The 25,508-nt window shown below is 52.3% G+C and overlaps 2 protein-coding genes across 2 annotated transcripts; both read right to left on the minus strand.

Moving 5' to 3' along the window:
- Window positions 1-781: 781 nt before the first annotated feature.
- HOXD3 (homeobox D3) lies at window positions 782-20,744 on the minus strand. Its single transcript, XM_078451144.1, has 4 exons — window positions 20,668-20,744; window positions 6,024-6,127; window positions 4,751-5,374; window positions 782-2,888 (listed from the first exon to the last, which is right to left on the minus strand). Exons 3-4 carry the CDS (start codon window positions 5,289-5,291, stop codon window positions 2,131-2,133), a joined length of 1,299 nt encoding a protein of 432 aa, XP_078307270.1. The 5' UTR covers window positions 5,292-5,374; window positions 6,024-6,127; window positions 20,668-20,744; the 3' UTR covers window positions 782-2,130.
- On the minus strand, window positions 17,571-23,682 carry HOXD4 (homeobox D4). Its single transcript, XM_078451145.1, has 2 exons — window positions 21,649-23,682; window positions 17,571-21,103 (listed from the first exon to the last, which is right to left on the minus strand). Exons 1-2 carry the CDS (start codon window positions 22,082-22,084, stop codon window positions 20,763-20,765), a joined length of 777 nt encoding a protein of 258 aa, XP_078307271.1. The 5' UTR covers window positions 22,085-23,682; the 3' UTR covers window positions 17,571-20,762.
- Window positions 23,683-25,508: the final 1,826 nt, after the last annotated feature.

The raw sequence follows: 25,508 nt of genomic DNA on the forward strand, positions 1-25,508 counted from the left end.
AGGTTGTTGTAATCCCTGCAAGGCAGCAAGCTCTTCTTTGACTTCCCTAATAGCTTAAAAAATAATTTCTCACAAGACAATTAGAAATTCTGCCTATGGATGCAAATTTCATAGAAAACAATTTTAAACCTTGCAAATGGGTAAAATATCCCTTCAGTTGAAGTCATTTATTCTGTTGATACACTTGTACAACATGTATACTCTAAACCTGCTCAGATAAAGTGAAATTTTGCAAAAGGATAATCCCTACCACCCCCCCGATCTAACATGCCATTTTAAAAACAAAGGAACAAGGGAACTAGATATTATTTGAGCTATCATTATTTAGCGAAACACAAACATCCAAATAGAAACGATTGTTGTTCCACCAGAAGATTAGAAGTTAAATTATTTCCACACAATGGGAATTTCACCTCGTGTCACCGGGGGGATGTAGTAGGAGCTGTATTATTTGTCAAACCGAATAGAGATGCGTGGGCTGACTTTGCTGAAATACAAAAGACTTGAACCTTATCTGAAGGCGCTTTCCTTTCCAAGTGTCTCCTCCTAGAGAAGCGGGTGGACATTGTCCACCCCTAGCCGAAGCCAGGCTAATATTTACAAAGTGGATATAAATCCTTGAAGACATTTTTGCCCGTGTTGTACAAAGAAACCGGAATAAACAAGGTGTTTATACTTGTTGTGTTCCATTAATTAAACTTTTATTACTTTACATCGTGGGGAACGTTTGTTTACTTGAGAAATGAACCACCAACCATCATAAAGGAAAAAGTCCTGACAGCATTTCCTAGAGAAAAAGCTTAGGTGCGTGTCTCCAAATGATCGTTTCTTTTTGTGCACCTTAGCTTTTTCAGAGCTCAGTTCTTCTTACAACTTCTTGTCTTTTCTTTGATTGTCAGTTTTCTTTCAAAGTTTATTTTTTATTAGCGCAGAAACGTGAGAGCTGGCCTCCCCAGTGTAAATGCAACCTTAAAAAGTCGATTTATGTCTAAAAAGAAGGTGGTGGAAATAGCATAGCAGGCACAGCACAAAGCCCTACCCAGATTATCCCCCCCTCCTCCCCGGGGCATTTCTGGGTTTGCATCCTCAGATTTCCACCCCCCACCAATGTCAATAGCTGCAATGTAATCAAGTATCCCCAGAACCAATTCGTATACCAGATTCCAAATAAATGAAAAATAGATATATCAAAGAGTCAGCCTATTCGGGGGCCTTCTGCTGGGAGTGTGCAAAAGATAAAAGGCAGAGCGATCTACTTCCAAGTGTGCTTGATTAACACAGATACACTTCCGACTGAGAAATTTTTTTTTATTCTAAATATTTGTTCAAATAGTACCAGACAATTTGAAATCAATAAACTGTGTCGAGTGGTGAGGGCTGCGGCTGTTGAGAAATGAGTAACGGGTGTCGTGCCACGCCACGGGGCCGCCTGACTCTATACCCATGAAGGACAATTTGCGGTCTTAATCCTTTACAACTACAAACACCAGCCACGGTTACAACTGTTCAAAACTACTCTCTCAACTAGTTCAGAGCAAGGGGACTAAAGAGGTGAGACGTGGCCCCCGCGGCCTGGGAGCGCGTTCCTAAGCTCGGCTGGAGAATTCTACAAATATACACATAAATACATTAAGACGAGGATAAATAATCAGGGAAACGAAATGACTCGCTTCAAATAATAAATACGGTTGTTGAGTCCGATGCAATCCTTACGGGACGGGAAGGAGCATATAAATTAAGGTCTCCGCAACTAAGCTAGACGCGGGCCAGGCCCGGGGCTGTCCGGGCTCTGGTCCCTCTGCAGAGCGCGCCACCGGTGGATCTCAGACTTACCTTCGGGACACCATTACCAGATTAGAGTCCCTCGGTCCGCAGTATATGGCACTGTCAGGGTTACAGAGGACAATCCTTGCGGCTGATTTATGGCGAGTCACCCAAAGGAGGGAGCTCCTGGAGGGGAGGCCCAGTCGCCTGCGCCTCGGCCGCTGTTGGCCCGAGACCCAGGAGGCGGCAACCGGGCCAGAGCGAGGGAGGGGGGGGTCACAGAGCTGCCCCGCGGGCCCCGCCCGCCACCCCCGCCACCAAAGCAAGAGAGGTAATTGCGCCGCGAGTTCGGGCCGGTGGCGGCCGCTACAGATGCGTCAGTTTGGGGGCCTCGGGCAGGCGTCCCTGAGACGAGTGGTGGGCCGAGAGATCTGTGTAGGTGGGATGAGGGTCGCACGGTCCATGGTGGTGGTTGCCGGGAATCTGCGCGGCGCAGCTGTAGTCCACGCTGGCCGAAGACGGATGCGAGAGGTGGCCCAGGTTGAAGACGGGCCCGGACGCGGGCGCCATGGAGTCGACGAAATTGCCCCCCACGTACACCGGGCTGCCCTGCAGGTTGGCGCTGGCGAAGCCGCCGCCGTTGCTGGCCATGGGGTGGGGCTCGAACTCGGGCGCCGCGTAGCGCTTCTGCTGTGGCAGGCAGCTGCTGAGCGGCGCCGTGTAGGCGGCCAGGCCGTACATGTTGGGCTGAGATTTGGCGAAGGCGGGCGGCGAGGGCGCGTCGTAGGCCAGGCCGGGCACGGGCGGCAGCTGGCCCGAGTAGGCCACGTGGCCGGCGGCGCTGCCCAGAGGCGGGCTGCGCTCCGGGGACTGACCGGCTGGCGAGTGCAGGATGCCCTTGGCCTTCTGGTCCTTCTTGTACTTCATGCGCCGGTTCTGGAACCAGATCTTGATCTGGCGCTCGGTGAGGTTCAGCAGGTTGGCCATCTCCACGCGCCGTGGCCGGCACAAGTAGCGGTTGAAGTGGAATTCCTTCTCCAACTCCACCAGCTGCGCACTCGTGTAGGCCGTGCGCACCCGCTTGGACGCTGGGCCCGGCGGGCTCTTATCCTCGCAGCTCTCTCCTGGGCAGGAAGGGAGACAGAGGGGACGCTGAGCGGGAGAGGGGGATGGGGAGGACATCCAGGGCCAAAGCGGGGTGCTTCCCTGGATCCCTCCTCTTCCTCCCCCTCTCCTCCCACCTTAATGCTGGCTGGAATGAGGGAGGGGCGTCTGAGACGTAAGATTCCAATCGGGACTTCACAGGCCCCAGCCATACCTATGAGTTGCACCTGAACTCCAGCCCCCCCCCCCCCGCCCCTGCCACACACACACACACACACACACACATCTGCCTTCTGAGGTCCGAGTCACTCTGCCACCCCCTCCCCTTCAGCCTAGTCCATCATCCTGTCCCTAAGGCTAAGGCTGTGGAGGAGTTTAATGAGAAACTAGTAGCAGCTGGTAGGGCCTACCCCCCTCTTCCAACCCCCATTAAAGAAGGAACAGACTTCTCTGAATACTCTTCCCAGCCTCTGCCGGGCTGGGGGAGGAAGGCAGCCCCAGCTTGCCTTGCTTAGGGGCTGGCTCCTGGGCAAGGCACCCCAGGGAGCATGGAATGAGGGTAGAGATCATGGCACCTCACCCCAGCTCAGCTGCACCCAAACCCAGGGAAGTGATAAGTCATAAAAATACTTCTCTAGAGTTTCAGGGGCTCCAAGGCCAGCCTGGGTGCATTCTGAGTATTGCAGTGCTAGGAGCAGCAGTCTGAACACTGGTTTCCACTACCCCTGCCACCTCTCTGCAGCTTGTCCACTCCCTCCTTGGTTACACAAATGGATTTCTCCTGGGAGGGAGGGGCCTGGACTTGCAGCTGGGAGGGAGGGGCAGGAGAAGGAGCTTACAGGCTGGAAGGCACTTTCCCCCAAGAGCAGCAGCCCCAGAGAGTTGCAGGCAAACCAGAGATTTGATAACAAGGTAGTTACATCCCATGCCTCAAACTGGCCCTGGACCTGGAAGCATATTCATCTATCTGAAGATAAACTGCATCAAACGACACGAGGCCAGAAAATTTTAGGGACCAGGCAGGCTAAACAGAGAGAGGCAGTAGGCCTCAGAGCTCCTGGCCCTGCCCATCTTCTTCTGCCCACCCTGAATAGACCCACAGAAGATTCTTCCCAACTCTGGGGTCTCCCTTTTCAGGGAGAGAAATCCAAGGCTGCTCTTGTTTTAGAGCATATCCCCTTCCCTTAAGATATGCCCCTCCCCATTATGGATTTGCTGGGATGGGGAGAACTGGGCTGGCGTGGACCAAGTAGAGTCTGGCTGTGTTGCAGGCTCCGGTTGGATTCGAGTGCCCCATTCTGTGGTTTTGTGATCTTGCGCAACTGTCTAACCCTTTATCTGTAAAATGGGGCTATACCTACCTCAAACGGTTCTTTGGAAAATTAGATAGTGCTTGTAAAGCGCTTACCATGGTTCTTAACATAGCCCTTCACAGACTTTAGTTCTTATTAATTTAAGGGAACGGGATTCGTGTGATGTAAGATACATAAAAACCCAGGCTTGGGGAATCACAGGTTTCGAAGAGCTATTGGATGGGAGAAGGAGCCAAGTTATGACCAGCCACCCAGGAAAACAAATGTTAGGTCAATATATGGAAGAGCTATCTATTAATAACTATGGGACTTGTCCAGCAATGGCACCAGCAGCCCGGAATGGAACACCCTGTCACTGTAAGGGCATGGGTCCAATCAGGGACACTAAAAAGAAAGGACATTGCTGCATGAGTAGGAGTTTAGACATGTGGCCTCCAAAGTTGCGCTTCTAGCCCCCAGTCTCTTGATTCCTAGATGAGCCTGAGCTAGCCTCTGGGGCTCAGTGCGGGGGGGGGGGGGGGGGAGGGGGGAGGAGACTTAGCCCAGGATGAGCCCCCTCAGAGAGCTACCTGCAGCGGCACAGCCGTTCTTCTGCTTGGAGTTCTGTCGGGACTCTTTCATCCAGGGGAAGATCTGCTTGCTGATGGTGGCTGAAGAGCCAGAAGCATTGGGCCCACCCTTGGCCTTCTTGGCAGGCGCTCCACCTCCGGGATTGGTGGGCGAGGATGGGGGCAGGGTTGGTGGTGGAGGAGGGGGTTGTGGTGGCTGCTGCTCTGAGTTCAGGCCGGGAGGCTGGCTGCCACCCCCCCCACCCTGGCTGTTCCCAGTGCCAGGACGCATACAGCTGCCGTTAAGTTCAGCTCCTTTGTGGGCTGGGGCTCTCAGAGGTGCGGAACTCTGGATGGAACAGGCGGAGCCCGTGTAATCAGTGTCCAGGGAGTTGGCAGCGGCAGGGGGTGGGTAAGGCTGATGGGGAGTGCCGTAGCCATAAGTGTCGGTGGCTTTGCTGTAGCCGTAGCCTCCGAAGAGTCCTGGGTTTTCATAGTAAGCAGCCTTCTGCATCGTGCACTCAGGAAGTTCCAGGGTCTGTTGACCCTGCTCAAATAACATTGACCACCACTGTCTCCTTCACCACCACCTCCACTGTCTGCCGAATCCCGAGAGGGCTGGGGTAGCCACAGGCACCAGGTGACCTGTGGAGAAGAAAAGCAAAAGGCCCCAGAGAGACTGTAACTGACAGGACAGTCGATATATAAGGACTAGCTAGCCCAGGCTCTCTGCTGCCCACCCAGTTCAGAGTGGAAGGAGCTGAGATTTTATGAAGTTCAACTTATTTGAACCTTTGGAAAAGTCACAAGGAATTTCTTATAAACATGAAAAGACCACTCCCACTCTTTAGCTCAACTCCATCCAAGAGAAGGGGCTTCCCCCACCCCCACCCAGATAATGTTTTCTTTCTTCAAGATTGTCAAATAGCTTTTGATATGGCATAGGAAAGCACTTATGGACATATATTTTAATGGCTGATTCTCCCACTGGACTTTGAGCTCCTTGTGTCTTATTCATCTATATATTCCTAACACCCAGCCCAGTGCCCTACATGTAGTAAGTGTAATAAATGCTTGTTGAATGAGTGACTAAATGGACCTATCAATCAATCTTTGGGTCATCCCACAGTTTTGATGAGAAAAGAAAGTTCAGAACAGCCAGAACTCTCAAAGGAAGGAGGACGAGGAGGAAGGAGAAGGAGAAGAAGGAGAAGAAGGAGGAGAAGGAGGAGAAGGAGGAGAAGGAGGAGAAGGAGGAGAAGGAGGAGGAGAAGAAGAAAAGTATCTCCCCCACCTGGTTTCAAAATCACAGCATCTTTCATGGAGACCAGACAGTCCACTTTCTGGTGCCGGGATGAGAATCCACCCAGTTAACTCTGTGTGTCAGCACTGTGAAATCTACCAGGAGATAAAAACCAAGAACACTTAAAGACTCCCAAACTTATTTTGAGGTTAGAAAGATGTTTCTTCTCTTTCATCTGCATTTTTCTAGACTCTTTACTTTGTCCTCCACTACTTTTAAGTGGATACCACTAGAAACTTGGTAAAGAGATTTAGAATTTGAAATGCATCGAGCATGGGTAAACGCAGAATGCTTCATGTTACAACTTTATCATTTTTATCCTGCATCTAATTGTGTGAACAGATATTATTATTGACCTCTGCTCTGGATCATACACTGCACCCCACCTCCACCCACTCTACAACCAATGAGAGAACCTCTCATGGCATGATGAATGGACCCAGATTTAGAAGAAGAAGAAAAAAAAAAAAACTAAGAAAAATTCTTCCCTTTTGTGTCCTCTGACTCTTGATGGAAGTTTTCCTTGTCAACCACTCCACCCCCATCTTGTGAAAGGCTCCTAAGGAGTTAAAGTATAACTAATAGCATTCAACCACTTTTGTGTGCTTGATAAAGAAAACTCATAGGTCAGCTCCCTGGTCTTAATTCTTGATCTCCTCTTTCAGGCACCTTTCCTTCCTCAAAACTCCCTGGGCTTCCATCATGGTCATCATGATGGACCACATTGTCTAGACGACTTATGTGGCCTAAAGGATTTGACCACTGGTACCAAAACCACTCTGCCATTCACTCATTTCCCCTCCACTTTCACCAAACAGCCTAACCCAATTTTTAAAATCCTTTATATTAGCCTTTGTTTGGTAATACTGTTGCCCATTTTGTTACAAAGAATAAGTGAATATGGCATTTATCTTGATAAGACACAGACCCTTTTCAATGGAATAATAGAATACTAGGATGTTATGTTTTAGGAATTGTTTCTATTATTGTTCTGAAATGTATGCAGTTAAGATATCTACCTAGCAAAGCTGATGTTAATCTTTCTTTCATTCAATTTCTATGTCATTCTGACTATTAAAGTTACTGAATATCAAATGGAAAGTTACAGCCTCATCCTGTGTCTAACATTTGGCTTGGTTTGCCCCCAAGCCAAAGGACTGGTTTAGCTGTTTCTGGACTTTTCTGGGATCCTACTTCCAGTCTTAAACCTTGGGCCCTCTGGATATCAGAATGGCCACATTTGACAACCCACCAGAAGTCACTGCTGCTTCTGTCATTTCATTTACAAGTGTGGAAGCAAAATACTTTCCCTCTTGCCTCCCAGGTTGACCAAGGTTATCTTGATAGGTGGACCAGTCACATTAAAATAGCTTCTTTAGGAACTGACCAGGTTTTTGAAACAGATGGCTTTACATATATATTTTTCCTATGGTATATTCTTAGGAAAAGCTGTGTACTGGGTCTTAAAAGTGTAAATATCTGGCAGCTTCATGAATAACCACAGCGTCTGTTCTGCCTCCGTTTTCATTGTCTTAAGGAATTTCAAGGCCCACTCAGTGATGATCCACCACTCCAATGTCTATTTGCCCCAGAAGCAAGGGTAGTAGCCCTCTCCTCACCAGGAAGGGCTTTGCAGACTCCCCCCACCTCCGCAGTATAATGCCCCCCAAAAGCCACCTCTCCTAAAACAGAACCTGAGAATATTGTTACAAAACTGGTTAAAAAAAAAATAAAAAAGCTTATTTCTTTCTAGAAATCCCTACTCCTTGTGAACTCTGCTTGAACCTAAAAAGCAGGAATGGGTCATAAATCACTTGGACAATGGTCAACTGTTCAGTGGCTCATCTTTTCGATCCCCCCCCCCCCCTTTAAAGGCTTTCTTTCCTGGCCCTTTGGTATCTCTGCTCATTTTTGCTCGGGGACCCAAATGCCTTGGGGTGAAGACTAGCCCGTGTCGGGGGAGGGGCAGCCTTCGAAGTCCTCAGCTGCCCTTTTCTCTCATTCCTCCTCCCCTCAACCCCCAGGGCACCGGCCAGGGCAGGTTCCCCAGAACCCCGCCGGCACCAAGCCTGGCCCTTTCTAGAGTAAGGGCACTACACAGGGTCTGACTCGACCCTTCTTGCGGTCCCGGGAAGTTGCCCAACTCAGCTGGAGGCCCAACCGCAGGCTGGGAATGCAGGGCCAAAGGATTCCTAGCCACACGGAAGGAAGGCGGCCTCAGAGCGACCACCGCCCGCCGCCTGGGCCGCGCTGGACCGCCACACTCGCCGCGCCTCTGAAACAGCCGAACCCTGATACTTGCTCACTGCACTTAATTCTGCCCGGGATCAATACCTAATATGATACCGAATAAATAAAAGGCGCTCACAGCGGCCAGGGGACGGGGTTATTAAGCAGCTGGAGCTCTCACGGTGCATATCAATGCACCTGTCATTGTGGTTTGTAACAAAATTTATGACTGCAAGCACGGCGGCAGTAAACGCTTCAGTAAGGAATGAAAAGAAAAACACTTCCCAAGGCCCGGCACTTTTCAGAAGTGGAAAACAGGCTCCGCGTAGGAGGAAGAGCGGCAAAAGAATTCCCTACTCCGCACTTTTCCCGGCCCCGCGCCCCGCGAGCTGGGGGATTATATAAAGTGGCCGGTGCCGGTCTCTCCGAACAGCTCCGCTGCACGGCCAGACGTAGGACCGGACGCGCGCAGCTCCGCCGGGGCCGAAGACCCGCTGCCCGCCGCTGCCTGGGGAAGCCGGGAAGCTCGCTGGATGCTCAGAGGCCGGCCCGGCGCTCGCTCTCCCGCCGGGGCCGTGAAAGACCGAGGGGCTCGGGGAAGGAGGGGGCGGCAGTCGCAGTAAATTATGGGCCGGTAGAGTCAGGGCAAGTTGAAAGAGAAGGGGGAGGCGATGATGTGCCGGTTGCTTCTGTTGCTCTCAAATTTTTCTAAGGTTGTAGTTGGCTCCTCTCCTTGTTTTTGTTTTTGTTTTTGTTTTTCCTAAACCAGGAAACCAGGGCCTGGGAAACCCACACATCTCTTTCTGGCGGACAAGACTTGTGCTGGGCACCTCCGTTAATTCACTGGAACATAGCAACGATTCTTCGCTCCCTGTTGGCTTTACTATTGGGGGATTCTGAAACCACTCCTTTTCGGGTTTGCTCAGTGGGGATATATTTGCTGCAGAGCTGGGCTCGCTCTCTGCCCGAGTTCTCTCGATCTCTCAGCCTGAGCCTCCTCTACCCTATGGGAAGCCCTGGACGCGCCTTCTAAATCATTCTTATTTAGCCCAGATAACTCAATACGTAATACACCCTCCATTTAAGGCACTGGGCTCACCCCATTAAAGCGCCATAAATTTGAAGGCCGATGATCGGTTATCATGTAACGGGCAGCAGTTCACACGGAGGTGATCCACTTCAAAGCCGCCCTTTGTTTTATGTCTTGATGTATGAATCCTGAGATGGCTACCTTGAGTTGCAGGACAGATGGAAATGTAGTGGAAATTATTTTTTTAAATCACACTACTCACCACAGTGTGTGTGTGTGTGTGTGTGTGTGTGTGTGTGCCCCCGCGCAAGCTCTTGAATTTTGTCTGTAACTCTTTTTAGGTTCTTCAGGGTCCTTTTGATATTCTGTTGAGGCGGATCTGGAACAAAATGGAAAACTCTCAGTGGCAGCCGCTTCTAACGCACACATGTTGAGAGGCTTTCCCCTTTAAGGGTGTCATAATCAATGTGACTATTGTATATGTTGCCCGAAGCCATTCCAGGCACCTTCTCCCTGGCAGAAAGGGAGACTTGATTGGCTTCTAGGGAGTGAGTGGCCTTTAACACCAAAATCTTTGGCTGGATGGGGGAAGGAGGAGCTCAGACCAGAGGGAAGTGCCAGACCCTCAAGCAACGGGTGAGCCAAGTGGGTCAAAGGCACAAGGGGAATCTGTCCTCTCCCCCTGCTTCAGCCAAGCTCTTAGTGCTCCAGGTGCCTTAGTCTCCCAGGCTGAGCCCAAACCTCCTAGGAGTAAAAGAGAAGGACTGTACAAAATTGGCATGGGAGGGAGGCTACAGCATAGGGCACCTGAAAAAGATGGGCCTGGGTGGGTCCTAGTCAATGGCTGCCCTACTCAGCCCCAGTGGAAAGGGAGCTGGGCGCTATTTCCTGATTTGTACTTTGTATCTTGCATGGTTCCTCTGAATTTATTTTATTCCAGTCGGTACCCACCACACTCCTGGCCTGGGCTGCCCACTCCTGGGTCGGGATTAGGCTGCAAACAATCTAAGAAACACACATCCCTTCCACCCAACAGACCAAGCTGCCCACCACTACGGGCACTTAGCGGGTGCCCATGCAGGTCAGGTGAAAGGAAAGACACAATCCCCCCTCTTGCATCTGCCCTGTGCAATTTGTCGACTCAGTAGTTTGCAAACACTAAACCGGGCAGGAGAAAGCCCCACACAAAGCATTCCAGTCCCTTCTAAAGACCAGAGCGCACAGCCATAAGCCTTTGAAGTGACCTTTGGCTTAGACAGCAATAACTCACCCCTTAATGAACACCCAACGGAAGCGCCTCGGAGAGATCCCAGCCCAGTAGGGCTCCTAATATCGAGCCCAGGCTTCAGCTTCCCAGCCGGTCTGGGCCCAGGGGGCCCAGGCCGCTAGGCCCGCCTTGAGGGCTGTGCAGTGGGTATGCGATGTACGCAGGTACTCAGACCTGATCAGCGAGCCGGAAGCTACTTTATATGATACGTTCACGTGAACAGACATCAACTTTCGCCGCTTGACTATGTTTTATTATTTTTTTTTAAAAGGGGGTTCTTTAAAAGTAGGATCTTCCCCCTCAGAAGAGGGCTAAATTGAAAGACCACCAGGGCTGATCCCACGATGCCTGTAGCTAGATTTTGTTTTTCCAGCCGTGGATGATCAGGGTAAGTTTGCTCCTGGGCATTCTGGGATGCCCTGTGCACCCTGTGCTCTAGGCTCAGGAGGCTTGGGAAGGGAAAAGAAAAGAGGACCCCAAGGTGGCCAACGTTAGGCCACCCAGAGTCCCCATTGCCTTCTCTGGAGCTCCCTGCTCAGCCCACCCACCCTCCAGCACAAGCCCAACTTCAGCCTCCTGCTTGACCAGAATCGCGGGCTTAACCCTGCTGGCTCTGGGCCACCAGCTCAAGTACCCTTTCCACAGCCAGAAACTGGGGTAGCGGGAGGGAGACCCATCTGGGAGCTGTCAACGGAGAGCTGGTCCGCGGCAGGCGCAGGCCGGGCCCTATACCCCAGCCCCCACCAGCATCCCCGGGAAAAGTCTTTAGGATAGGGAGCCTTGGTGCGGATTATTGAAATTTTCGGGGAAGTTATAAGTGAGTGCTCCACGGGGCCAAATGAAATGCTGCTCGCGGTAATTGGATTCAGCTGACTAAGTTGGCAGGCGCGCTGCTCCAAGGCAGCAGGCGAAGAAAAATGTCCAGTGACTTTAAGTTCTGATGGAGCCAAGAGCAGGCGATTGACAAAACAGCTTTACTGCTCTCCTTTGATGGCGATGTCCTCTTGGAAGTCGGTCCCTCTCCAGCTGGGGCCTGTCCCATCGTAGGTGAAGGGACTGCTCCTTGCTTTCTGGGACCCTTCCCCACAGAGGCCCGGTCTGGCCCGGCTGTGTGATGCTCCCATGAGCCTAGAGCCGCTCCCTCGGACTCATAGAGCTGCTTACTTGGGCTTTGGCCCCGGAAAAATCCAGGATGAATTGTCCTGTCCTCCTCCAGCCAGGAGCCACAGGATCCCGTAAACAAAAGGATGGATGGGAAGCAGGAGCCAAAATAATGATTTAGCTTTCATCCTGGGTTCTTTGGGGAGAAGAACCCAGGAGCCCTAAACCTTTTTTCTCTGCCACTCTGGAAGTCAAAACCCAGATTACTGAGGGAGCATGTACTGGAGGAGCCTCTCAAACTCTTCTGAGTAGTTTGGGGGTTCTCTTGAATTTGGGGGAGAAGCTTGAGAAGCACTTTAACCTCTAAAGGAAAAAAATATTAAGCCAACAGCAAGAGATAAAGGCGTGCGTATATGGAGCTAGTTCCCAGAACAATGCAGGGAGCTGGCTGGTCACAGAGTTTATTTTAAATACATATAAATCAACCTGCCTATGCCCAGCCAGGCAGCCCAAGACACAGAATTAATATGACGCTCCATCTTACTTTGGCAGTGACAGTGTAAAAAAAGTTTCTTTTTATTCATTTCATTTCCCAGCCCATTTTCATAACTGCACATTTACCCCCAAAATAGTTCCTCCAGCCCCCAACCCCTTCACCGACCCTCTCCTCAAACTGCCACATCCCCCCCACCATGCCATCAGCCACCCCCCAAGCCTGGCAAGCTAGTGTGTCCTCCTAACCTTTGGGTAGGCGGGGAGCATCCCCACAAAGCGCACCTCCTTACGATTAATCACCGTCCTCAATGTATATGTAGAAGTGTATCTAGGTCTACGCGGACTGCCTCACCAATTGGCAATAATCAAGATCACAGATTACACAAAATAAATCATATTTAGTATCCCGCTCAGGGCAGCAAGCAGCCCGGTGCCCAAAGATTTCCATTTTGTCATGCAATTGCTTACCTGGATCCCAATTTATCATAAACCTGGTGTCCTCGGCCTCAGAGTGGGCGCCAGTGGGGGGCAGAGCTAGCCTTCCCCCTTTGTCTGCAGACAACACTGTCCCAACCCTGGTCTTGCGCGCTCGCAGACGCGGCCATATACCCGAGCACACGGAATTCCCGGTAGAACGGAACCAGGCTGAGGTTCAACTACCAATAAACGCAGGAGGAACGAGTTCGCAGTCCCCGAGCTGGCTTCGCCTGCGATGCGCGCCCGTCGGTCCACCCGCCCGCCTGTCCGCTCCCAGGCCCAGAGCGGCGGCCACCCGCGCCCCCACCTACTCCTGGGTTCCTGCCCAGCCCTCCCAGACCCCCCAGAGCTCGGGGTTTGTTTTGCTTTCGGAATGTGGCCCTTTCTGGATTTGGAGAGAGCCCCGGAAACCCCCTCATGGTCGGGAAATACAGACGCTGCCTTCAAATGCGAGCATATTTGTTCACGTGACCCCAAGGGAAGATTGTACTGATTGAGGCTGAAACTTTCACGCCATCCAGCCCCGGAGCGCAGCCAGGCCTGGGGGCTAGGAGGAGGGGCGGGAAGCGTGGGATCCGGGCCCCTTCCCCGGAGCAGGCATGAGTGGGTATGGAGCGGAAAGAAAGCCCTCATCTCGCAGCTCGAGTCCAACCCAGCCCCAGTCCGGCCACCGGCAGTGGCATGAGGGGCGCTGAGAGTCTCACCCCCCACGACCTCTGACCCTGGCCCAGCCTTCCACCGGACCAGCCCGCGGACTGGAAATTTTAGAGGCTGCCTTTCAGAGGCGTCTCCGGAGGTGACTATGGAGCTTCGGAGGCCCAGGGTTCCCTTAGCTCCCCAGTCGAGCCCGATACCTCTCATCCGCACGCACCCGGGCCAGGCTCCGCCTAGGCGGACGGGCTGCTCGCCCCCTCCCCGGTCGAGGCAATTAGTTGTGGCACAGCGCAGGCTCCAGCCCTGAGGTGGGTGACTCCAGCTCCCAGACCGGGGCCGGTCACCTCGGGGAAACCCCACCCCCACGCCCACCCCCACCCCGCTGGGGCTCTGGCTCGTTCCGCAGACGCTGCAGAGGAGCCGCCACTCCCCAGAGCCAGAAAGGGCGCATAAGCAGCCGACCGGACCCGTAGCGGTCTCCCTGCTCTGCGTCTTGCGCGCTCCACTCGGGTTCCGCGCGGCGTGGAGCCGCCAAGGCGCCGAGCTGCTGTTTGCCAAGAGCGCGCGCCTCCAAACCTGGGCAGGGCTCACGGAATCCGCAGGCCCGGCGACTGCCAGGCCGCGGCTTCCCGCTTCCTGCGGCGCCTCCAAGAAGGCGAGGTGGCTGAGAAATCAGCCCTAGCCGGGCTTATCTGGGAGTCCTGGGAGCTTCTATTTTAGAAATATTACATCGGGACCTGTTCCCAGCACTCTCCGAGTGGTCAGGCGGAATTTACGGTAACAATTCTGCGTGTGAGAAAGAGTTAAGCTCCCAGCCAGGGTGAGCGACCGGCTTCCAGGTCCCGGCCTGCCGCGAGTCCCCAAGGTCGTCTCCCAGCCCGACCCGCTCCCCAGAATCCCGCACCATGCGGAAGTCTCCACCCCATCCCCGAAGTCTGATTTTCATGGCCAGTTCTGCTTCCCAACGGCATCGGGCACGGAGCAGATGCCCTGTCGCCGCCGGCGAGGTCTCCGAGCGACCAAGGCGAATGTGAATGTGCTCAGCAGCCCCAGAAGAGCCGGGGAGAAGGGGGTAAAGTCCTCCTCATCCCCATTGCAGAGGCACAGGAAGTCCCGGAAGACAGGTCACAGGCTGCTCAGAGCCCTTTAGACCTGTGAGGGAGCTCCTCCTTTTGTTCACCTGGACGGGCCTGGCTGGAGGCCCACTCGGGACGCCTCTTGGAGCCGGACCGTGGGTGCCCCCAGTTCACCCCCACCGGAGTATCCCGCCCCCTAGCCTCCCGCCAGGGGCCGAGCAACGGGCCCCGCAGCAAGTGTTAATCTCCTGCCAAAGAGGGGGGCCGCTTTGCGGGAATTTGTCTCCAGGAAAGGATCTAAGCCTTCTTCAATCGGAGCATATGTTCATAGAGCAATAAACCGGAAAGATTTACAGTCCTCGCCCGGCCCCCAACAGCCTCGCACCCTTTCAGGAATTACTTACGATGATTTATCACATCAACCCGGGCAATTGTCACACTGATAAAATAGCCCGGGCCGGTGCCCGCCAAGCCCAGGACTTGGGAGGCTGTTGGCTGCCGGGCTGCCAGCGGGGCTGGGGAGGTTTTTTGTGGGTTCCTTCTCTGGGCCTACCAGGGGATGGTGTGGTGGGTTGGGGTGGGTGGGGTTGGGGTGGGAGGGGAGCCAATTCTCATTGAGAAAAACGCAAGCAGCTCAAAGAAAGCGCCCGGAATCTGCGTCGGAGTCACTTGCAAAGCACATAAACATTTGTCATCTTTGAATAATTGAATTAATGTATTATTGTTTGAATGTATAATTCATAACGGAGGAAACTTTGTCTCTGTCCTGACGGGGAAATATACACACACCAAAAAAGAAATCAAAACATACACACAATCCCACAACAACTACCAACGCAGCCAGCCCCAGCTAGCGGAAATCATCCTCAAAGCCAACGACAGGGAAGGAGGCGAATAAAGAGGCTCTCCTCCCCGGCACCGGCCCTGAGTTTCAAGCTGAAGGAGGAGAATGCCCGCTGCCGCCCCGACCCAGACCCCGGCAAGCTGGGGGTGGGGTGGGGTGGCAGCGTAGTGGCGAGTGGGACCTCGAATCTCCTTGGAGTGTGGGAGAAGAAAGGCTGAAATGGGAGGCAACCGGACAGACAGCTTTTGCACCTCTCCCCGGCCTCTCTTGCACATCCCTGCCCCAGGCTCCCCTTCGCCCCAGGGTCTCCCACCCTGCCGGCAGGGACTTCTAACCCGCGCCTTTATTTTCCATCTTCCCCCAAATTAAAAATACAAAAATAAAGGGGAAGAAGGAGAAACTCCTTGCTGGGGTGGCCGAAACAGCAGAGCTGGGGTGGGAAAGGAGGGGAGTGGGAGAAGCAACTCGGAAATCATTATCTGTTGGTTAAAACCTGCCTGGGGTAAAATTTCAACTCGATTTTATAGCCTTCTATTATGACGCAAAGAAAAATTTACGACCCTCGCTTGAAAAGAGGGCCGGGGCCTTTTCTCACCGGTTTAAGAATAGGCAGCAGATGCCGTGACAGCGACCATTGTTCCCGGTAGACACAGGCGACCGGGCAACCTCGGCCCGCGTGCGCCAGGCGCGTCCCCCAGCCGGGCGGGTTTTTTTTTTTTTTTTTTTTTTAAACAACTCCTGTTGTTTCGGAGCAGCCCGCGCGCACCCTCGCCCCTCGCCCCCTCGCCCCTCGCCCACCCCCACATGCTCACACACACCCTCTCTCTCGCTCACATACACACACTCGGCCGCTCTCAGTAATTTTTCATAAGTGCAAAGCTTTGCTGAACCAAAGGTCACCATCCAAGCCACTAACAACTTCTCGCCGGCGCGCGGTTCCAAATCAGGAAGCAAAGGGAACTATTTGTCAGCGGCCCTGACAGCTAAGTTCATTAAGGATTTAAATCCGAAGAAATAAAAGTCGCCAAAATATTTACCTGCTGGCCGCGCTCCCGCGCCCGCCACTGGGGGCCGAGGGTGGAGGGCTGGGGGCGCCGCGCAGCCCCCCTCGGCGGGTGATATTCTTGGGATCCCTGCACTTTCCAAGTCGGAGAGAGCCCTTTGCGTGGCAGATTAATGACGACTCCGTGTTTCTTAAGGGACGTGCTGAATTAATTATTTCGCCAATCACGTGGTCGGGACTTGTAGAAATCTATTCTTATCATCTTCCTCGCACTTTGAAAATTCTCCGGGTTATGAAAGGCCCTCCCCCGGCTGCCGGCGAGCCCCGGCCGCCCAGCCAGGCGCGGGGGGCAGGGAGGGCTCCCCAACATGGCGGGCGGGCGGGAAGCGCCTTCTGCCGAGGGTCCCGATTTACTGTACTGTACTCAAGCGGGCTCGGCTATGGACTCGCTTCCTCCTCGTCCCTGCCCGTGATTCAATACACACAACGGTATTGATGTATTGGTGGGCACAGGAGGAGCCATTAACCAGAAGACGGGCAGAGGACAATCATAAAATGTGTCTGAATATTTAAACTTCTGTCTGCGCACTTATAAATACACATGTCCACGCGTCTGAGGCGAGCCCTTCCATATATTAAGGACACATGTCTGATTTTATGCATTCTGCTCATTTCCTGTCGCGAGCAATCCCCCCCCACCCCCCAGCTATTTTGGGACTCCTGTCTTGGCCCACTCTCCAAGGCAAGGCAAAGACGAGAAAAAGCCTTTGCAGAAAAAAAAAAAAAAAAAAATAGCGCACGCCACTTTTTATGGTGGGGAGTGTTTATTGTCGTCTGGAGGGCAGAGGGGGCTCTGGGGGAAGGAGGGGCAGGTGCTGGAGGCCCCAGTGGGACTAAATAGCACAAGGAAAGTAGGAGTCCAAGATTGGAGGCCAGAGGGGTTTGGTCCCAGCAGCCACTGGCCAGTCTCAGCTTGGTGCAGAACCCAGCACTCTCCCAGAGTTGGGGGGCAGGGAGGTCTCTCACCCACCACAAGACAAAGAGAGATTGGAGGTGTCTGGAGCTAACCGGGGCCAACCTGGAGCCTCCTTTTAGCCTGGGAAGTTACTTATTTTTTCTTCCAAAAAATAACGCCCTGCAGCCTGAATGCAACGTTAGGCTTCCCAATGCTCACAAAACATGGTGGCCAAATTGGGACTGTGTATGTGTGGGGGGAGAGGTTAATGACAGATTTGCTAACCCTTACACACTTTAACCTTCACATGTCAGGCACAATGCAGAAAATAATAAATTGTTTATATTGAATGTTAGCTTTTAGAAGACTTAATGAAGAATGCTTCTTTGGAGGCACCAAACAGGATGGAAGTTTCGCTACACCTTTTATTATTTCAAATATAGATCAATGAATTACATCAAAACTACAGGCAACAATTAGTATAAATAATACTTTAATCAGTGGCAGCAGAACATTGGTCAATTCTATTAAAAAAGCATCCTGTGTGAACAGACACCATGGGGCTGACAGACAATGTCATCTCCCAACAAAAGGCTGCAATGGACAAAGTGAGATGGGAGTCTGAGGAGCAATGTCCTCGGTAAACACTTCACTCCTCCCCAGTCACGACCCCAACACAGCTTAAAAAAAAAAAAACAACACCAAAACAAACACTTCTGGCTCATATTTGGGGGAACAAACTGGAAACAAATGAAAGCAAATGGGCACTGAGCCTTTCCACATCTAGGTTTCTCCAGAGTATGTTCCCAGATGGAAACTCATTTCCTTCCCTGCCCTAGGTGGTTTTGAGAAGGGGGGGGGGGGTGCTGCTGCTTCTCCCCTGCCCCACTCCTGTGGGCCCAAATGGACGCTGGGGTCCGATTGGGACCACAGGGTTGAGGACTGCCCCCTGGGCCATCCAAGCTCCATTAACATTTCAAAAGACAATCCCTGGAAACTGAGGAGAACTGAGACTTATAAACAAAGAAGTTGTTTCTCTGATTAAGTTACTTTTCAAAGTAGTGAAGCTATGTTTGAGAAGAAGGTGGGTTTTCTTCAACAAAACATGCCTCTTGGCTTTCCTCTGGGACATGGGTGAAGTCAGTGAAGCAGTTTTGGCATTTGGTCTGAAGCTGGGGTAGATAACCTGAACTTCTGGGAATGGGGAAATCTATATAATAATCTTTATAATATATATGTAGTTGGGTTTCGTGAAAATATATACTTTTCCCCCCTCCCAAGGAGAAGGTTCAATATATTCACAGATTTGGGCTTTAGGAAAGAATCTTAGCAACTTTCCAACTTGCCTCTGACGATAGCGGCTCTTTTCAAATGCTACATCCAAAGACTGCTCTCCCCATTAGAGGGGGAAAAAAAGAAGAGAAGGGTAGTTAGAGTCCAAAAGGTTAAGGGTTTAGAGGTCAGTCCTCCCGGCTGAAATACAGCTAATCGAATAGAAAATTTGTCCTCTGGATGAACCTGATTCTGTAATTTAGCCGAACTTCAGTAAAATACCTTTTCAGCTTCTCAACGTGAGGGCGTCAGAAAAAAGACGTCTTGACTATGTATGAACTCTTTGCTTTTTGTCATAGAAACAATGATGCGAATAATGCAGGAATATCCATCTTTAATATCCCGACGTGGCGATATTCAAGTATTGCCATGTGCAAGTCTGAGAGCCAGGCTCACCCCAAGGAGGAACAAAGAGCTGTCCCCAGGGTCTAATACAAAAGACCAAGGCTTGGAAGATACTTTAGAGAAGTGGAATTTCAGCCTAGGGACTCCAGTGAATACCTGCTCTCAGCTCTCAGGAGACACCAAAGAACATGCGTGCAGAAAAAGTCTTTTTTTTTCTCCCTCCACTTAAATATATTTAAAAAATTATCTCTGAACTTTATAAAGCATTCTGAAGCACTGAAAAAAAAAAATAGCTCCAATTCTTAATCTCTCTTTCAAGCTCATCCTTTTCCCCTCCCCTCTTTTGTCACTTTTTGGTAGCTACAACCAGGGGTTTCTTTTTGGAGCCCACAGCTTTGGGGTTTAAACTTCCAAAGTCTGTTTCATTTGAGTATATGAACTCTGGCCATTCCCTTTGACTCTCCCCCCCCCCCACCCTTAGCCTTAAGGGTCAGCATTTTAGAAAAATGAGCCTTGAATCTTCAGGCAAGGCATAAGAAAAATGACTAAAGAACATCACTCCTCTGTTGTTTGAGAGTGATTGTTATGAAACCACTATTCTTAAGGCAAGGAGGAGGGCCTAAAACTTTTATACTTTTACAATCTCTGCTTCTAATCAATGGGTTGAGAAAAACTTCCTTACACTTGTTTAAAAAATAAAAGAAACTTCAGGGAAAAAAACCCTAAGACCAACTTTTGTGGGCTTCTAGATTCAATTAGTGTTCTCTTTCTTTTTTACAGCAAGATTTCCCCACCTTCCCAGTTTCTCCCCACCACACACCCCCTCTCCCATATAGGCCGTACACCAATTCCTATAAAATACTGCTACATGGGTAATTTGGAATACAGCATTTGGAATCCAGTTGGAATAGAAAATTCAGTCACAATCTAATGACCCAGAACATAGAGGTGTTGTTTTCTTTCCCCAGAAGGAAAATGTTGGACCATTTGTTTCTTTCTCTTTTCCCTTTCCTTTAATCACCCAGAACTAGTTGTAAGCACAGTGCTGAAAAAAGCACATGTGGAAATATATTTTCAAGAACTCAACTTTGAGTGGACCCTTTGCTTCCCTCTAAAAGGGTTAAGGGCCCCCTACACACATTTCCGGGGAGTGGGGAGGGGTGGAGTTCAAAATGCCGGTTAGAGCCAGAAGTTAGTCCACACATCTCTGATTCTTCTCCCTGAAACTCAGCCCCTTTCACCTTCTTAAGATTTTTGGCATTAAGATGTCAGTTATTTCTCTGTCCCCCATCCCCCAACAAATAAATATTTAAGCAAATATAATCTAAACATAAAATAACCCAACCCATTTCCACTTCCTTCTTAGACTCATTTCTTTGGGCATGGGGCCACCGGGAGCAAAATATTTTTTTCACACCGGAAATTATACAGATAACCCAGAAAGTTCAGAAATCCTGGCCCAGCTTCCCTGTTTCCACTGAAAGCACCTAGCACAGGGATGGCCAACCTGCTGCCTCAACTCCCCCACTTTATTAAGCCACCAAGATCCCTGGAGGGGTGGGGTGGGGGAGGATGTTCAAATTCACACTGGGATAAAGCATCCAACCTTCATTTGCAAATTCAAAATCCAACAGCAGAGATTTTCATAAGTTTAATGACTCGCCAAGGTTTATGTTCTCAGTAGCTCCTGCCATATGATAATATACTTAGAGAGAGAATCCCGCCCCCCTCCCACCCCCATCCCGCTTCAGGGAGGGGGCTGCCCTCGGGCAGGATGCTAACCTAGTCCGAGGGCGGCCTGCGTATCCCAGGTCCACCCCACAGTACCTTAGAGCCCAGGGAGGTGACAGCAAGCCTGGCCTGCCCCCGCAGCTTCGGCTCAGCCGGGAGCGCAGGGAGGAATGGGCCCAGGGTCCCCACTTCTACAAGGTCGTCAGGTCCGTGTGGTGGTCCTTGGCCAGCTGCTGCAAATGCTGGCCTGGGGCAGCTGAGGAGGAGCAGGAGGAGGAGGAAGAGGAGGACGAGGACGAAGACCTGCCTTTGGTGTTGGGCAGCTTGTGGTCTTTTTTCCACTTCATCCTCCGGTTCTGGAACCAGATCTTGATCTGGCGCTCAGAGAGACACAGGGTGTGAGCAATTTCAATCCGACGGCGCCGGGTCAGATACCTGTTAAAATGAAATTCTTTTTCCAGTTCTAGGACTTGCTGCCGGGTGTAGGCCGTCCGAGACCGCTTGGGCTCCCCTCCAGTGTAGTTGGGGTTCACTGCGAGACAAAACAGACAGCACGGTCAGGTCAGCGCCCGGCTCTTCTTAGGGCCCTCGCCACTGCCGCTCACTTCCTGGCGTGCCCGAGGCCCGCGGCCCTCCCAGCGCACTCCCCAGCCCGCTCCCTTCCTCCCTCCCGCCCTCTCGTCCTCTGTACCCAGCGCACCCGCTCACTCCCACCCACCCACTCCCCCAGTCTCCGGGGCGGGGATCCCCTTACGTGCTCCCATCTCCCTGGCCCACCGAGAGCTCCGGAATTCCCTAGCATTTTGGAAAACCCCCCTCTCCTCCTCTACCAGGTTCCGTCCGCTCTGAAAATGGAGTCCTCCCCCACCCCACCCCCATCTCCACCCCCTTTTTCGCCCACAGCCAAGCAGCCAGCCACATGGTCCCGGCCTGCTCCCTCAGCTATAAAAATTTATGGAGAGAGTAATTGCGGCGCCCATTGAAGCCCCACAAGCCCCCACCCACTCGCACCCCCTCTCGGGGGCCCAGGCCTCCAGGCTGGGGTGGGGACTGAGAGGTCGCTGGACCATGCCTTACCCGAATTCACGTGCACCTTCTTCATCCATGGGTAGACCACCGCGGGCTGCTTGAGTGCCGTCCCGGGGGGCGGTTGCTTGGGGCCGCCCGGCTGGCTGCAGGCCCTGGCGCTGGGCAGAGGCGCGGGCGGAGGCGCCGGGGGCGCGGGGCACGGCTCTCCTGGGGCTCCGTAGTGGCCGCCGGGGCCGCCGGGTTCTTGCCCGTGACCCCGCGTGGGTAGCGCCGAGCCGGGTCCGGGCCCGCCGCCTCCGAAGGTCTGCTCACCGAAGTCGGGCCGTGGGTAGAGCCCCGGGGGCTGGAAGTCTGCACCCTGCACGCCTCCGCTGTAGTAGTCGGCGCCCTGCTCGCCTAGGTAGCTGCCCTGCAAATATTCTTCGCACGGAGGGAACTTGGGGTCCACATACTTGGAGTTCACCATATACGAACTCATGGCCATTAATTTCAGAAGGTAGAAAATACTAATTTTTCTCGTGTTGTCTTTTTTTCTCCTTCCATAGGGCCCTCCTACTTGCTGTCAACTGAATAAAGTTGGCGGCCATGTGACCAAGCCAGCCAATAGCGAGGAAGCGAGTTTATCACCGGGTTGGTGAGCATCTCATAATTTTCACAAATTTAACTAAATAACATACGTGTAATCAAGTGACTCGCCATGGCACATTTGAGGGCCCCCGCCAGATGTTAGTGTAGTTCTCCAATTCCCCGCACCCTCATTCCTGGCAGGTAATCCCAGCTTTTGTCTGCCACTGACTTTGTTAACCTCCAGTGTCCTCTCCACTCACCCCCGCTGAAATACAGCCCCCCAAAATGGGTACAGTTCAAGGGGGAATGAAACCCCAACTCTGTCAGGCTGCAGAATGCCAAAAGGCCGGTGGGTGAGGCAGCCTCTGAGTTGGGCAGAGTACCCCAGGCAGGCAGGGCTCCCGCCCGCGGGAACGGGGACTCTGCCATACAAAGGCCCAGTCCCGGCTTTGTCTTCCTCAGGGTCACCCAAAAGTTACAACAGTCTGGCGGGCCCGAATCAAATCAGGCGATGAGTAACTGCCAAGCTTTCTGTGAGTGCCCAGGATGGAGTGCTTTTAGCCAAAGTCAGTCTTACAGGTATGGCAAGACCGCCCTCCACCCAGCTCATACAGCTGAGGGGTGGGCCTGGAAGGTGATGATGGCACCCCCACCTCACCCAGATAGGCTCCAAAGGACCCTGCACTCCCTTTTCCCACGTGGCAGTCAACGACCTGTGAGCCTCCTCACTGGGCACCCTCTGACCTCACTTCATGCTCCTTGAGGGCAGAGTTGGGGCTGGGGCTACCTGGCTTTCCACCTTGCTCCCCAGTTCCCCAAAAGCTAGCCCTTTGGCCCTGCATTCATGCAACCAATTAAGGGTTTACACGGGAACCTCTGTTTAAACGTGAGGGGCTTCGGGGAAAAGGCTCCCCCCGTGTCACCAGGCTCAGTCCATCTTCCTGGAGTCTAAGGTAATAAAACAGAAAGGAAACTGACCCGCACCCGGCTGCCTCTGGCCTCAGCTTCCGACTATGGCTATTTCGGAGAAACATGAAGTTTTTGCATCGACCATATATTCCCCTAGAATCGAATCTGTGACTATGTGGATACCACACAAATTCGGTTCTACAGGGTATATATAGACAACGTTACTACCTCCGGGTTTCACCTAGAGTGGGTACCCAGACCGCTGCCAGCCCCGGCCTCTTCCTCGGAGCCATCACCGGCCCGACGCAGCCACTCGCACTTTCAGAGAGGGTTCAGGTAGCTTGAAGAGCTCGGTGACAATTTGCAGCAACGAGTTCCCCATCCTTGCACCAGGGCCAGAGTTACCGAGCAGCCAAGGAGACAGGACACTCTTCTTAAGAAAGAAAGAAAAGAAGAAAAAATAATCCATCCCAGAAATGGGGGCTTTATTACCCTCCTCTCTAGATCCACCCCCTCCCCCTTATCAAGTGGTATTTTCCAGAAAGGAGCAAATGCCCTTAGTGGCAGGAGAAAAGATGCAAGAGGAGAATATCCTCTGCCCATTCTTCTTCCCAGTGCAGGGGCAAGCCAGGTTGGCTGACAAAGCTAGTTCCCCAAGAGGTCTTGCATTTACCTTCCTGGGCCCTGTGCCGGGCTGTCCTCTCCGTCCAGAGCTGCAGACCCTGCGGCAGGCACTGCTTGCAGGCACCAAGCTGCCCTGGGCTGGGGTCGGAGTGCTAATGGTGAAGGGCAGGGCGAGGGGTCATTCGAAATCATTTACAAACATATCACAAAGTTTCATTATTTTTGCTTTGCCGACAGCAGCACACAAGAGTACAAAAGTTCATGAGTTGCACCCGCCCGCCCCAGTGCCTCAGCGCTGTCTAGGGCTCACCCCTCGGTTTAGGGCACCAAGAACACAGACTCACTCAGGGCCGGGATGGATTTCAGGGGCAGAAGGATGCCCCGGGCTCAAGTCCGGCTTTTGGATCTGTGAGCATAGGCCAGAGGTGCTAGAAAAAATTTTTTTTGATTGTTTTAATTTCCTCCTTGTGATTCAAAAATTAGTTTCAGCCTCAGCCTTCATCTGGTGGGGTAGAGCAGAGAAACGCCTTTCTGCCTCTCAGCCTGGCAAAATTGGCTGCCTGCTTCTGCTCTGCACTTTGCATGCTCCCCACCACACCCCCCATCCTTTGGTTCCAGTGCTGTGGCTATTTTGTAGGGATTTCCTGGGTGCCAATTCTAACCAGAGTCTGAGGCTGCCCCAAGCCAAATTTCCTTGTTGAAGGGGGTGGTTCCCCCCAACTTCCCCTAATGCCGAATGCTCCCACATACCCACCTGCCTGGGGACACTGGGCCTAGGCTTTATCCAGACAAATTGGGGGAGCCTGCTGGGCCGGGTGGGGACCCGGGTGAGGGTACACATTTTCATATTTGTTAGACGCTGTGACCTGCATTTCACCTTATTGCTCCACTTGTTCAGACAGGTCAAAGCCAACGAGTTATTGATGAACAAAAGCGTTAAATATTCACCTCCCGCTCAACTGCCCATACAAATGCTTTTGATCTCTCGGGCTTTTTGTGCTGTGTTCAGCTACAGGGTGCCGAATGGGTTTGCAAGCGAAGAGCCCTGGCAGAGATAAGCACCCAGAGCAGGGGCAGCAGCCAGAAGGGGGCAAAACCAGGGTGTCCTGGGGACACCAGATTTTCCAGCCTGGAGCCCAGAGCCCGTTTCACTTAAGCCAGCCTGATTAATAGAGAGGAATTATGAACTGGGCGGTATCTCCACTCCTGGGGGTGAACACAGCCCCCAGGAAGTCAACTAGGCTGCCCACCCTGGAAGGCAAAGAAACCTGGCCCAGAGCCAAGCACCAGTTTCTTCCACCCTGAAGAGAGGGTGTCTCACCAGAGAGGATGGGTGCCTGGCTCCTTCCGCCTTCCTTCATTCCATCTCCCATTAAAATAAAGTCATCTCCATTTTGCAGTAAGGGAAGGGTCACTATCTTTTCCTCGGTTCTCCTGCCACTACCATCAACTTAAATGGGATAGTCTTCCTGGAGACCCCACAGGCCTCCTTAGAAATGTACCTGTCTTCCGCGGCACATGCAACTCAGAAAGATCCAAAGTTCTGAGCCCAGGTCCCCAAGAATCTCTGCCCCCACTACCACCACCAAAACCACGTTTGCTTGCAACACTAGCAGCTCTGGCGCGAAAATTCTCGAATTGCAGTTACAGAGAAGCAGAAGTGAACCAGAAGCTTCGTATCTCTCCCTCCTTGCTCAGCCCGTGTCCCCAGCCCACAGCCCAAACGTCTGGAGCTGTGGCCGGGGGAGGGGCGAGGAGGGATTTCCACTTACAGCTCAGAATTCGCAGCCCTTCCTTCCCGGAAGCGG

The sequence above is a fragment of the Panthera onca genome, chromosome C1, assembly GCF_046562875.1.
Source record: "Panthera onca isolate mPanOnc1 chromosome C1, mPanOnc1 haplotype 2, whole genome shotgun sequence".
NCBI lineage: Eukaryota > Metazoa > Chordata > Mammalia > Carnivora > Felidae > Panthera > Panthera onca.